Source organism: Ovis aries, chromosome 3 (genome assembly GCF_016772045.2).
Source record: "Ovis aries strain OAR_USU_Benz2616 breed Rambouillet chromosome 3, ARS-UI_Ramb_v3.0, whole genome shotgun sequence".
NCBI lineage: Eukaryota > Metazoa > Chordata > Mammalia > Artiodactyla > Bovidae > Ovis > Ovis aries.
In genome coordinates this window covers 103,547,643-103,561,600 of record NC_056056.1, presented here as the reverse complement: position 1 = coordinate 103,561,600, position 13,958 = coordinate 103,547,643, and the positions used below count along the sequence as shown (strand labels likewise).

Genomic DNA, 13,958 nt, shown 5'->3' with positions numbered 1-13,958 from the left:
ACAGCCAGAGCTAAACAAATCCTTTGTAAAAGGAAGGGAAAAAGAAACCGACTTCTACGTGAGACAGGCTCACTGTAATCCCAGGGGGAGGGCAGGTGAGCTAGACCAAGCGCTACAGGAAAACTGCTCAGGGGCTGGCCTGGGCCAGGGCGCAGGGAAGGCCAGCTCCTTATGCTTGTCCCCGTCCCCCCAGCACTGTCAGAGCCATCGTCAGGCTGCATGCCTCAGTGTCAAAGCCGCCTGTTTCCTCCACTTCCCTCGAGCCCTTGGATGGGAGCTGAGTGAGCCCCAGACTGGCAGGAACTGGGCAGAAGGGGGCTCAGGTGGAGAGAACCAGAAGCGAGGTCTCTGGACGTGGTTCGGAGCGGCGCTGTCCGCCTTGCAGATGCTGTCCTCTGACCCCCTGCCACTCCGAGCGCCGGTTATTCACCAGGGCACACGGGGCACTCACCCGGGAGGCCCGCTGAGGCTGGGAGGGGAGTAGGGTGCCTTATCCTGGGAGGAATTTGCCCTGAGTCTTCGAGTACAAACGAGCGCTGTAAAATTACCGCTAACCTCAAAGAAATGAAGACCCTTTCCGCTTACCTCTTCTCTTGCAATAAGTAATCCAAGCTGTTGACATAGCACCCCGAGCTCCCAGAGGCGAGCTGGCGAAACCATACAGGAATGGGCATCAAAGACAAAGACAGAGGGAGAAAAGAAACTGATCAATGTTAAGCCCTCTGTTTAGTTTACTTTTCTGAACAGGCAGTATATTCACTCAATTAAAACAATCGGAAAGCATAAGGGCACACAGCCCAAGGACTTCACTGCCACCCCTGGCCCCTTGGGCCCCTCCCCACAGGTGGCCTCAGTGTCCACTGCTGGAGACCCTGTTCACACAGAGAAGCAATCAGGAATACATCAGACTCTCCTTCAACACAAATGGTAGTGTAGTACACCTGCTGTTCTGTACTGAGCTCTTTCAATTAACAATACGTAATCAGGGGCATCCCATATCAATACTAAAGAGATGATTTTTAAAAAACCACCACTTCCATGATATTCTGAAGTATGATAATGACGTAATTTACTAGTTCCCTAGTGATAGGCATTTTGGTTACTGGCAATCTTGGGCTATTACAAATAAATAGGTCCTGTTCTCAGAATACATTTCCTGGATCTACGGGTGCTCAAATGTCCCCATAGTCTTCCCAGCAACCACGGTTTATTCCCAGTAATGAAGTTCATCACTGAAGTTTCCACTTTGGAATTCCCAAGTCGCTGGACCACAGTTAGCCTGAGGCTTTGTGCCTGACCTAGCCCAGATCCATGACCTCAACCTGGGCTGCAAAAGCCTTGAGGGGCCCCGCACCACCCCAAGCATTTCTGTTAGGAGTTAGGGGCAGAAATAAAGGGGGAGGCAGCCCAGCTTTGGGGGCCCAAGCTCCCAGTCACGAGGGCCCAGGGCCTGGGGAGCGGCCAGAGGGTGTGGAGAAAAAGCTATGCTCAGGGGGAGGGGGCCGAAGGAGGGTAGTTGGGGTATGGCTGAAGAGGACTGGCCACAAAGGGGTGGCCTGGTGATGACTCTGGAGAAGTGGCCAGAGAGGGGTGGCAAGGAGGGGAGGCCCCGGCTTACCAAGGTGTGGGCACCCATCCCTGGAGTTGCAGCCTCTGGGCTGGTCCCTGTCACGTTCCAGAACGGCTCCCCCAGTGAGACCAGGCCTCTTAGTCGATCCAGGTCCTGGGGCTCCTGCTCTGACACCTCAGGGTGCTGGTAAGCCAGCCTCCTCAGGGCCCGAGGACCTGGGGCTGGGTCCCCTCTGTTGGCCTGTGGGATGCTCAGGTTCAGGAACTCCACAGGTGGCGGGCTCCAGTCATTGGAGAACGTGTTCCCGGCGGCCTGCATCTTGGGCTTTTTTGACGACTTGGAGGCTGGAGCAGAGGTGGGACTGCAGAGGCGCCGGGTGGGGTGTGGGAGCCCCTGGTACAGGGGATGGTCGAAGCAGCTGCCCTTCAGGTTGGGCAGGAGGATGGGCCTGGTGGTGGCAGCCTGGCCGTCTGTGGATGGGACACAGAGCTGTGGTGCCCCCAGTGGCCCACCACCATCCCAGCCCCTGGGCCACTCTGACGGAGGAAGGGGCAGCAAGCAAGGGGAGACCATCAACTGGGTTTTCCACTCCCTCGTGGCCCCAAATCTGCACAGGTGGGAGATACATACCTTCTCTCCAAGGAAGGTCTAGCACCGCCTCCTCGGGCCCGGCCATCATCAAGCCCCTTGGAGTTTTCTCCTAGAAGGAACCATCTGTCAGGTGAGGCTAGCCTTTGAAAGGGCAGAGCGCTTGAGAGGAGGGCCCTGGGCCCCTGGGTGCCCGGGAAGGAACTGCCCTCCTCCAGCTCCACGCCAAGGACCCAGCACGTGCTCCATGAACAGCAAGTTGCTAAGGTCAAGGAGGCGCCATCTGACCTCTCATTTCAAGGATGCGATGCGCAAGTGCACAGACATCAACATTTAAAAAACCTGTATGAAATGAAAACAAGCACAGCCCAGATGAAAGGCCACATTCTGAAACGATACCCTGGGACTTCCCTGATGCTCCAGTGGTTCAGACTGTGCTTCCAATGCAGGGGGTGTGGGTTCGATCCCTGGCTGGGGAACTAAGATCCCATATGCCATGCAGCACGGCCAAAAAATAAAAAATAAAAATGAGACGACATCCTGTGCATCTTGCTTGCTTGGTGTCGCCCCCGTGAGGCTGTTTGTTAATAAGGGGCTGGACAGGGCTGTCTGGTCCCTGCCATCTCCCCAGCATCAGCACAGACCTGGCACACGATAGGCTGGGTGCATTTCTGTTGAATGAATGAATGATTTCAAGAGACCCTGGGGCTCCAATAAGCCTCCTCCTGTGTTAGCAGCTGCCTGTCCTCAGCTAAGGTGGACCCAGCCACATACACAGACATCTCTCATCACAGCAGGCCTGGGCTCAGACAGCCTGAAACACAGATGAAAGGCTAGTGTCTGAATGACTACTGATCAAAGGAAATGACAGTTTACAAAAAAAGCTCAAATACTCACTCAACAAGGGTTCAAACTCAACAATAATAAAAGAAGCCCAAATCAATATGACTATGAAGTATTAAATAAGAAAACAATAATAAGCTCAAAAGTGTACAACAACGAATGCTGGAGTGGCTATGAAGACCTGCATGACCTGCATGACTGTCTAACTGGCGTATTTTTTCTAGAGAGTAATTGAACAACACACAAATCACTGCGAGATGTCCAACAGGGAGTCAGGAACCCCGGAAATCTGTCCCTCCACAAATGCAATAATTAAGCTGGAAAAACCCGTCAGGACCAACACTTATAGAACTCTGAAATCTAATAAAAAACCAACAACAGTGAGGGGAGTGTTCAAAGAAGAAGGATCTGCTAGATGTCAGTAAGCCTGTGCTCTGCCTTTCGATCTGACCTTCGCAACGCCCCCAGCTCCCAGCTCAAGGGCAGTGGTGGGGGCGGCATCAGTGGTGTGACTTGCTGGTGCCAGCAAGGCAACACAAACTTTGTTCTTGAAGAACTGTGGTTGTGTGTGTTGACCTGTTTTGCAGCTCCCAAAAGAATCCACTCAGGGTCTTGCTTTGGTTTTACACCCACTCCCCGACTGGAACTTTCTTAGGGCTGGAGGGTCCTGGGTGGCATTTGTTGAAATCATTTAAAGATAAACCTACCAGTCATAGCCACCTGGGGCAAGGAACTGACAGGTGGCACAAGCAGCCAGAGAGACCAAGTGGCCCAAAAAGGAAGGGGCTGAGGAAGCAGATGATGGAGAGAAAAAAAAGTTTTAAAAAGGTCCCATGGGACTTCCTGGGTGGTCCAGTGGTTAAGATGTCTCACTTCTGATGCAGGGGGGCATGGATTTGATCTCTGGTGTTGGAACTAAGATCCCACATGCCAGTGTGGTATGGCCAAAAAAAAAAAAAAAGGATTAATAACTAAACTATAAATTAACAAAAAAAAAAAAAGAGAAAATGAGAAAATTCTGGACTGAAAAAAATTCCAAATTTCTAAAATAAATAAAGTGAGTGAAGTCGCTCAGTCATGTCTGACTCTTTTCCACCCCTTGGACTGTAGCCTATCAGGCTCCTCCGTCCATGGGATTTTCCAGGCAACAGTGCTGGAGTGGATTGCCATTTCCTTCTCCAGGGGATCTTCCCGACCCAGGAATCGAACCCCGGTCTCACACACTGCAGGCAGATGCTTTACTGTCTGAGCCACCAGGGAAGCCCCAAAATAAATAAATAGTTCCCACGTGGAGCAGAGTGTCTAGAAAGCCACACGCACACCCAGGACTAAGGCATGCAAATGAAAGCCTTGGGAAACCCATAAGCTTTCTCTTCTGTTCACTGTTGTTATTGTTGTTTGGTCAACAACAAAAGAGTTGTGTCCGACTGTTTTGCAGCCCACGCGACTGTAGCCCACCAGGCTCCTCTAACCGTGGGATTTTCTAGGCAAGAATACTGGAGTGGGTTGCTATTTCCTTCAGGAGATCTTCCCGACCCAGGGATCGAACCTGTGTCTCCTACATTGGCAGGCGGATTCTTTACCACTGAGACTACTCACTAGGCTCCACATAATTCGGGAGTGAAGGGTAAGGCAGAGTTGCCAAAGGCCTGGCTAAGTGTTGAAGGGAGACTCCAACTCAGAACCAACCTGCAGACCCTGGAAGGGTTTCGTCATTGTTTGGGCTCTAGGCATTTCAGGAAATCTATAAAATCGCCAGCTGGCCATAAAGCTAAAGGAACAGTGACTTTGTTGACCACATACAACAAAATAATTGTCTTTTGGGCTTCCCTGGTGGCTCAGATGGTAAAGAACCTGCCTGGAATGCAGGAGACCTGGGTTCAATCCCTGGCTTGGGAAGAGCCCCTAGAGAAGGGAAAGGCTGCCCACTCCACTATTCTTGTCTGGAGAATTCCATGGACTGTATAGTGCACAGGGCCACAAAGAATCAGACGTGACTGGGCAACTTTCACTTACAAAAATAGTTTTGAAAAGTCATTACATGAACACTCTCACTCACAGCCAGTGGCAACAGTGAACTCTTATTTCCAGAGTTACTGCATTATAATATCTAAAGACAAGAAAACTGCCCCAAACCAAGCAAATGCTTTGGTGCTCAGAAGTCCATGGAGATGATAAGATAAAATATAAAAAGAATCAGAAACTGCTGATACAAGGAGACCAATTCCACGTAAAAAGCTGTGTGCAACGAGGGGATGGGGGGTGAGGGGGTGGGAGGGGGAGGCTATGTTCTCTCTTTCAAATCGGTTTCTTTTCTGAGCACAAGTGCTTTCTGTGTCTTCCTAACAATGCGGAGCTCACTAAGTTTAGGAGACACAGCACAGCCTTTGTTCCAGTCCAGAGTCGCTGGCTTTTGCATTCCACTTTCAAGATCATGACAAGCAGCTCACTCTGGTCCCTGAGAGCTCAGCAGACGGGAGGATGATGGGGTTGCCAAGGGCTGGGCCTGATGAGTGAGGAAGCTGCACTTTCATCCCCACACTGAGCCGGGGTGGGGTGGGGTGGGGGTCCTTGCTCTTCCTGCATCACTCGAGTGCACAGTATCTCCACGCTCCAGTGTCAAGCCCGGAAGGAAGCTCAGAAAACCAGGCGGACTTCCCTGGTGGTCCTGTGGTTCAGCATCTCCCTTCCAATGCAGGGGATGTGGGTTCGATCCCTGGTCAGGGAGCTAAGATTCCCACATGCCTTCTTCGGGCAACTAAGCCTACATGTTGCAACTAGAGTCCACACATCACAACTAGAGAATGAGTGCCACAACTGCTGAGCCCGCATGCAACAAGAGAAGCCACGCACCACAACAATGACGCAGTGCAGCCAAAAGAAAAACAAACTAGGTTGTCGACGCTCTCGTACCTTTATGTGTCAGCTTGGGCAGCCTTAACAAAATACCATAGGCTGGGGCCTTGCTTACACCACAGATTTATTTCTCACAGCTCTGGAGGCTGGAAGTGGCAGATCCAGGTGCTGGCAAGGCAGGTTGCATTCCGAGGGCTTTTGTGCTTTGTGGCGGGACTGCCCTCTCTCTTGACCTCTCTTTTATGGACTCGTGGGACAGGGAGTGGGACGGGGCAGGGAGAGGGAGAGAAAGGGAACCTAAGTGTGGGTGCTGGTCTCTTCCTTTGCTAAGGTCACTAATTGCAGCATGGGGTCCCACCCTCCCTCATGACCTAATTTAACCCTAATTTCCTCCCAAAAGCCGCATTTCCAAATAATATCACATTGGGGGTGAAGGCTTCAGTGCAAGCATTTGGGGGGAGATGGACACAGTTCAGTCCATCGTGATATGCAATATATCAAACATTACTAGGCTAGGTACCAATCAAATGAATCAACTTGAATGGACAATACACACGCAGAAAGGGAACCGCAGTGAAATACAGCTCGATGAACTTTCACCGAGTAAACACACCCAGGTAACCACGCTGTTGTCGCTGTTGTTTAGTTGCTAAGTCATGTCCAACTCTTTCGAGAACTCATGGACTACAGCCCACCAGGCTCCTTTGTCCGTGGGATTTCCCAGGCAAGAATACCAGAGAATTCCTTCTCCAGGGGAATCTTGCCGACCCAGGGATCAAACCTCTGTCTCCTGCATTGGCAGGCGGACTCTTTACCAGTGAGCCACCAGAGAAGCCCAGGTGACCACGGAGCAGGCCCAGCAAATAGCACCCAGCAGCACCCAGAGTCCTCCTCACACTCCCTGCCAGTCAGGCCTCCAGCCTCCGCTCGAAAGGCAGGGCTTAACCCCGCAGGCCTGCCTGCCCGTTTCTGAGCAACGTGTGAACGAGCCACGCAGTGCGGACTCCTCTGTGTCGGGCTTCTTTCGCTCAGGCCCATGTCTTCACGGCTCTGCAGGGTTTCATTGTGTGGATACAGGCTCAACTCTTCTACTCCAGATGGACATAGCCATTGATTTTGGGTTTTGACTACTATGAATAATGCTTCCATGAACACTGTTACACGTGCATTTTGTGCACACACAGCCACATACCCACACACCCAGCCACACGCATTTCTGTTGAGAATGCACCTAGGTGTCAAATTGATGGGTCACAGGAATAGTTATGTTCATTTGTGGTAGAAAAGGTCACAGGATTACAAAGAGGTAGAAGGGGTGGGACCCCCCTGATGGTCCAGTGGTTAAGAATCCACCTGCCAGTGCCGGGGACACACGTTTGACCCCATAGTCTGGGAAGATTCCGCAGGCCTCAGGGCAACTAAGCCCGCGCACTGCAGCCACTGAAGCCCACGTGCCTGAAGCCCCTGCTCTGCGACCCAAGAAGCCACCGTAAGGAGACGCCTGTGCACCGCAACTCGAGAGCAGCCCCTGCTCATCGCAACTGAAGAAAGCCCGAGCGCAGCAGCGAAGACCCAGCGCAGCCAAAACTTAAATAAATAAGACAAGGCATTCCACAGGACCCGCACCCAAATCCCTCCAATGTTAATATTTCACTGTGTTTCCTTTATCGCTGCCTCTAACATTTGTGTGCGCACGTGTGTGTGTGCACGCACGATCTCGACACTGCTGAAGAGTACTGGCTGCTTTGTAGGTTCTATACATTTGGGTTTATGTGACGCTTCCTCATGACTGGGTTCAGGTTGCATGTCTGGGGCAGGAACATACAGATGCAGTGGTATGTCCTTTTCAGAGCCTCATATCAGAATGCACAGATGTCAATTTGTTCCATTAATTGTGTGCTATTAATAACTTTCATCTCCTGGCAAAGCTGATATCTGCCAGGTATCTCCACCAGCATATCACTATTTTCTTTTTGCTGTAATCAATCAACATCTTATGAGAAGATCCTTTGAGACTATATAAACACCCTCTTCCTCATCATACTTTCATTTCCTAGTGTCAGCATCAATTGATGATTCTCATCTCAACTTTACAGGAACGGTTGAAAACTCGTGTTTGGTTTTAATGACTTCACATTTTGCAAAGATCTTACAGTAATAACCTGTGCATGTGTGCTCAGGCCCTTCAGTCATGTCTGACTCTTTCTGACCCTATGGACTATAGCCTACCAGGATCCTCTGTCCATGGGATTCTCCAGGCAAAAATACTGGAGTGGGTTGCCATGCCTGCCTCCAGGGGATCTCCCCAACCCAGGGACTGAACTCAAGTCTCCTGTGTCTCCTGCATTGCAGGCAGATTCTTTTACCATTGAACCACCAGGGAAGCCAACAGTAATAACCAGTACTTTTGATTCTCACAAATCAAATGGGAACTGGAAGATCATTAGACAGTTCAGTCATTCAGTCATGTCCAACTCTTTGTGACCCCATGGACCGTAGCACACCAGGCTTTGCTGTCCATCACCAACTCCGGGAGCTTACTCAAACTCATGTCCATAGAGTCGGTGATGCCATCCAACCATCTCATCCTCTGCCGTCCCCTTCTCCTCCTGCCTTCAATCTTTCCCAGCATCAGGGTCTTTTCCAAAGAGTCAGTTCTTCGATCATCAGACGTTTACCATTAAAACATTCTCAGAGTCCCCTTCAAAGACTAAAAACAAACAAACATACGAACAAAACACAGCAAACTGGTGGTGGCACTGGAGATGGCTGCATCCTCAGGCAAAGCAGAACCCTCCCCTGAAGGCCCGAAAGGCGTCCAGAGAAGACAGAGGCCACCTCTCCTCAAAGTCTCCACTTCTGTACAAGCACCTGCAGACAGTCCTGGTGCAAGCTGAGGAAAGACGTCTGGCATGCTCAGAGCATCTCATTCTAGAAGCAACACACAAGATCACCCAGGGCAGGGGTGGGCCAGGATCAAGGGTGGCAGATCAAGGGCTCTGGGGTCAGCTCGTGTCTCCTCTGAAGACAAAGAAGAAGATGAACTTTGGTCCATGTCTCCAGGACAGTCTCATTGCTGTCTTTAGTTCTCCCCCGGCTGGGACGTGCTCATCTGCTCAAACACCAAACCCAGCACAGACAACCTGCTACACCAGCTGCAGTCCCGCTCTCCTGCGGCTTAACTAGCCAGGCTCTCTGGGGGCAAAGTCACCAAGCGAACTGACATAGAAGCAGGTTCTAAAATTTGTAAGTGGGCTTTCATTGTGTTGTTTAGTCGCTAAGTCTTGTCTGACACTTTTTGCGACCCCACGGACTGTAGCCCACCAGGCCCCTCTGTCCATGCGTTTCTCCAGGCAAGAATACAGGAGTGGGTTGCCATTTCCTTCTCCAGGGACCTTGCTGACCCAGGGATCCAGCCCGAGTCTTCTGTATTGGCAGGCAGGGGTGTTTTTCTTTTTCTTTTCTTTTACTGCTGCGTCACCAGGGAAGCCCGTAAGTGGACTAAGAAGTCCCAAAAGCTCATTCTGAAAGCTGAGGATTAGAAATAACAAAGATGAGGGCTGGAGAGAAAGACAGCCTCCAGGTTAGCTCACAAACTCAGCAACCCAGAAAGCAGCTGCACGGAGGACTGAGGACCGTGAACGGAATCACTATGGGATGCAGACTGACCTGGGCACTGGAAGACAACTTGCCCCAACGTGTCCAGTACAGTTCCACTCAGCAAACCCAATTTAGCATGTCTGATGCATCAGGCCTTGCGTTGAGCCCTCAGACACCAAGGAAGGGGAAGAGCAGGTCTCTGCCCTTGAACTTGCAGCAGTGGGAGGTGTCTGCTAAGAGACAGACCCAGGGTCACCAAGACTCCAGCAGATGATGGAGCCTGGGCCCCACTGCCCCCAAGAGGTGTGTTCAGATTGGCTGGCTGTGAGCAGCTCGTGGGCTAGGGCCACCTGCCCAGGGGCCAGCTAAGCCTGGTTGCCGCAAAACACCTGTCACGCAGAGCTACTGCACTGCCAGTGGTTGTACAGCAGCCCAGCTTTCCCTATAAAGGAGACACAGCCACCGGCTGTTTCTTTCCTCTCCAACTCACAAAGGAATACGTTTTCATGCTTGTACCTGTTGCTCCTGGCTTTTACCAGCCACCTCCCTCCAGTTCCTTAAAAACATTAGCATCTTCAATGAAAAAATGAGCCATGATGCTGTTAAGTCGCTTCAGTCGTGTCCGACTCTGTGCGACCCCATAGACGGCAGCCCACCAGGCTCCCCCGTCCCTGGGGTTCTCCAGGCAAGAACGCTGGCGTGGGTTGCCATTTCCTTCTCCAATGCATGAAAGTGAAAAGTGAAAGTGAAGGCGCTCAGTCGTGTCCGACTGTTAGCAACCCCATGGACTGCAGCCTACCAGGCTCCTCCGTCCCTGGGATTTTCCAGGCAAGAGTACTGGAGTGGGCTCCCATTGCCTTCTCCAGAAATGAGCCATGGTACAGTCTAATAAGGGGTCATCTTTTCTGCCTGAATCGCCAACTCTGAAAACTGCAACTCATTGGAGCTAAGATAATTCTGATTTTAAAACTACTGTGGGGACTTCCCTGGTGGTCTTGTGGTTAAGACAAACCAAGGGCACTGGTTTGATCCCTGACCTCCCTGATCAGGGAACTAAGATCTCACATGTTGCTCCGTGTGCCAACAAACAAACAAACAAACAGAAAAGCACCGTGACTTTCTGTTCAACGAAGAAACATAAAAAGCTGCCAAGTGAACGACGGCACAAAGAAAGTCACCATCCAGCATGGGACCCAGCTCGACATCGAGCTGTGAAAATGTGAACAAAGATGCATTCCAGAATCAATGAAAGCGATAATTATGGTTAGTCAACAGGCTCCAAGCACTGCATACAAGGTGTCAAGACAGGAACGCACCGGGGAACAAAAGCGATGCTGCCAGGGCCCTGCGCCAGCCACACAGGGAGACACACTCACCGTCCAAACTTTACTTCTTCTGTGGCCTCCCGCCCCAGCTCCCACCGCCCGACATCCAGGGCCTGTTCCTCCTCGTTCTCACACATATTATTTCCAGGTTAAGAAAACCATCTTAGGGACTTCCCTGGTAGTCCAGTGGCTAAGACTCTAGGTTCCCAAGGCAGGGGGCTTGGGTTCAATCCCTGGTAGGTAACAAGCTCCCACATGCCGCAACTAAAGACAGTGCATGCTACAACGAATATCGAAGACCCTGCACGCCACAACTAAGACCTGACACGGCCAAATACATAAATATTTTTACAAGGAAACCATCTCCGAGCATGGGCCTCTGGTCCAGCCATGCTCCCTCCTCCCCAGTCCAGCTCAGGAACTGGGTTCCATCTTCCAAACACACCCCGCTGCAGGGTTAGTGCTTCCCCAAGTCCCTCAAACCCCAGCCCAAAGCTGTTAATGCTTGGCCTCTGTTCCCAGCCTCTCCCACTCTTCAGCATGCTCTCAAGTGTGATTTCAGCACACCACGTCACTTTTTTTGTTCTTTTACCTTTCAGGCTACAAGAAAAATAAAACAATGTCTTAAAACGTGACTACCAGGCCAAATAATTATAGGTACCAAAGTTTTTTGAGTCTTTCGTATATAAAGAAAGCCAAGATTAACTCAGAATATAACTGTGCTTCTTATGAAGATCACTTCTTCAAGATGCCATATTCCTAACACCATGCTTTGTATCTGTCCTTTTAAACAAATATTTAATAGCTCAGGAATGTTAGGGCAGAGGCCGCCATCAGCAAGGACTCAGCTCACAATGTGAAAGATGAAGCGAGATGAGTTTTACCCACAAAGAAAAGCCAAACAGTCTCCAGCATCATAAACCACACATCCATCAAACTGGGAACAGGCTGGGAAGTTCCAGCCTTTCTGGAAAGAAAAACAGCAGTGACCCTTTGTGCCCTGGGAAACATGAACAACAAGCAAACAACAACAAACCATCAAATCAAAACACAAACTGATTCCAAATCAGTCTGAAGAAATTTCACCCAGCAAAGCAAAGCGTGGCTTGGCGACTGCGCCACCGGGGGAGATGCGGGCCTGGCCCATCTTGGTTGAGGCAATCCCTATAACCAGATCAGAGTCAAACGCAAACACGCAAACACACCCGTGGAACAAAGGAATCCATGAAAATACAAGACAGGAGGAGAGCTGACCAGCGCTGGGCTTGGGACCTACTGCGGTTGGGCGGGGGCGGGGGCGGGGGGGGGGGGCCGAAGTGGGGAGGCGGGGGCGGCGGGGGGAGGGGGGGGGGAGGGGGGAGGGGAGGGGGAAGTGGGGGGTGGGGGTTGGGTACTGGGGTGCCATGCCGCTTGAGGATCCTTAGCCTCAGTCTCCTCACCTGTGAAATGGAGCTGACCAGCCTACCCCTCGAGTCACAGGACGGAAGGCCACACAGGGAGCCCACACCACGGAGGCCTGGCAAGCGGGCCTCGGGAGGGCCTGGTCGGTGGCAGGGGCCCCGGCCAGCTACTGGGGAAAGGGAGTGGGTAGAGGCCTCTAGGGTGCTGGGGGTGGAGGACGGGGGACCCGCGGGCCGGGTGGGGACAGGCGCGGGTCTCCAGGGCCTCCCCGCGCCCAACGCTGACCTGGACACAGCAACAGCCCCTCGGCACACGCTCCGCCATGGCTGCCCTCGGCGCCCCCTCACCCCGCCGCTGGCAACGCACATGCGCAGTCCCGCCACGTGTGCGCCACATGCACGCCCTCTAGGGTGCGCGGCCCTGGTGGCTCGTGGGAACAGCCTGCTTCGCTCCCGCTACTACTCAGACCCCACCCCCTCGGGCAAATCCCGGAGGAAGTCGCCAAATCCTAGGCTTGATGGCTTCCATGTTACGGTTGAGAACACCAAGGCCCAGGGGGAGAGGGCCACTTGCCAAAGGCACACAAACAGAAGGAGGTGGCTTCAAGATTTCATTCCAGAACAGACCTGCCCTTCCCACCTCCTTGGTCCTTTTTAAACTGTGAGACCCTACAGGCCTGGTGTGTTGAGGACATTCTGCTCATAACCACCAACCACATTATGATTCCTCACATGTATCTGAGTGTGTATGAATATCCGTGTGCACTTTGGAGAATGCTGGCCCTCAGATTTACACTCAACAATGGATTGAGCCCCAACCCAGTGCCTGGCACCGAGCTGGGCCATTTACACATTATTCCTCTTTATCCTCTGCCAGTTCTGTCATCAGTTAAAATCCGCATCCTGCTCTTCTGCGGGACTCAGTTAGGCATCACAAATAACTTATTAAAATGATCCCCTGGCATGGTTTTTAAAACAAGTTGGTGGTAGAGCTGCTGCTGGAACTCTGGGGAAGCCCATACTCTGCGGGAGCCCCTGTTCTGGGGCCAGGGTGTGATGGGTGGGGAGACAGCAGCCCCACTGTGCTAAGAGGCCCTCCCAGCAACATTGCTTCTTGATTTTCTTTGATCAACACCTCTAGGAGTTCGGACCCTTTAAGTCACCTTACTTCCAGGTGTCAAAAGGGATAATGTGGAGGTTCAAAGGATCCTATCTGAATTCCTTACTGTTTTTTTTTTTTTTTTGAGAATTCCTGCTATTTTAAATGCTTTAAACATATATAGTTTAGACCCATTTTAATGAACATCATTTCTAAGTTTAAGATAGACAGGCAAAATTGAAAATAACTTACACAAGAATAATGCTTTTCAGTATATAAATGCTTCCTCCAATTTTACCTCTTCACAGCAGGCTGGAGGGCATTATTATTACTTTCATTATTCGTATGGAGAAACTGAGGCTTGGAGGCCACCAACTTGGCTCAGGGCCGTAAGTGGGGTCATAAGAGGCAGCACTGAAGCCCAGGACGCTCCGTGCTTCTGGTCTATCTTCCTCCACATTTTCTAGGGTTTTGCCTTTGTTTTAGGGGCCTGTTGGCCTCCTTCTTTGTTTGCACTCAGGCTCCATGTCCTTGAGGCCATCTGCAATCTTCCCAGAGGACCCTGAGGGAGAAAAGGAGGTTTGACCAACAAGGATGCGTCAATGGCTCAGGGACTACAGGAGAGGACCTCTGCAGAACCCGGCCATGTGCCAGCTGAGAACCTGCCCAGTGGCCCC

The 13,958-nt window shown here is 51.4% G+C and overlaps 1 protein-coding gene across 1 annotated transcript in view; it reads right to left on the bottom strand.

Annotated features, from left to right (window-relative positions):
• Nucleotides 1–5,002, bottom strand: part of FAM178B (family with sequence similarity 178 member B) — a 99,599-nt gene extending 94,597 nt beyond the window's left edge. Inside the window, exons 1-3 of the mRNA XM_042246470.2 lie at nucleotides 2,201–5,002; nucleotides 1,619–2,040; nucleotides 586–647 (exon numbers count right to left, since the gene is read on the bottom strand). Of these exons, the coding sequence (XP_042102404.1) occupies nucleotides 586–647; nucleotides 1,619–2,040; nucleotides 2,201–2,249 (533 nt within the window). The 5' untranslated portion in view covers nucleotides 2,250–5,002. The remainder of the gene's footprint in view (nucleotides 1–585; nucleotides 648–1,618; nucleotides 2,041–2,200) is intronic.
• Between the last annotated feature and the right edge of the window lie 8,956 nt (nucleotides 5,003–13,958).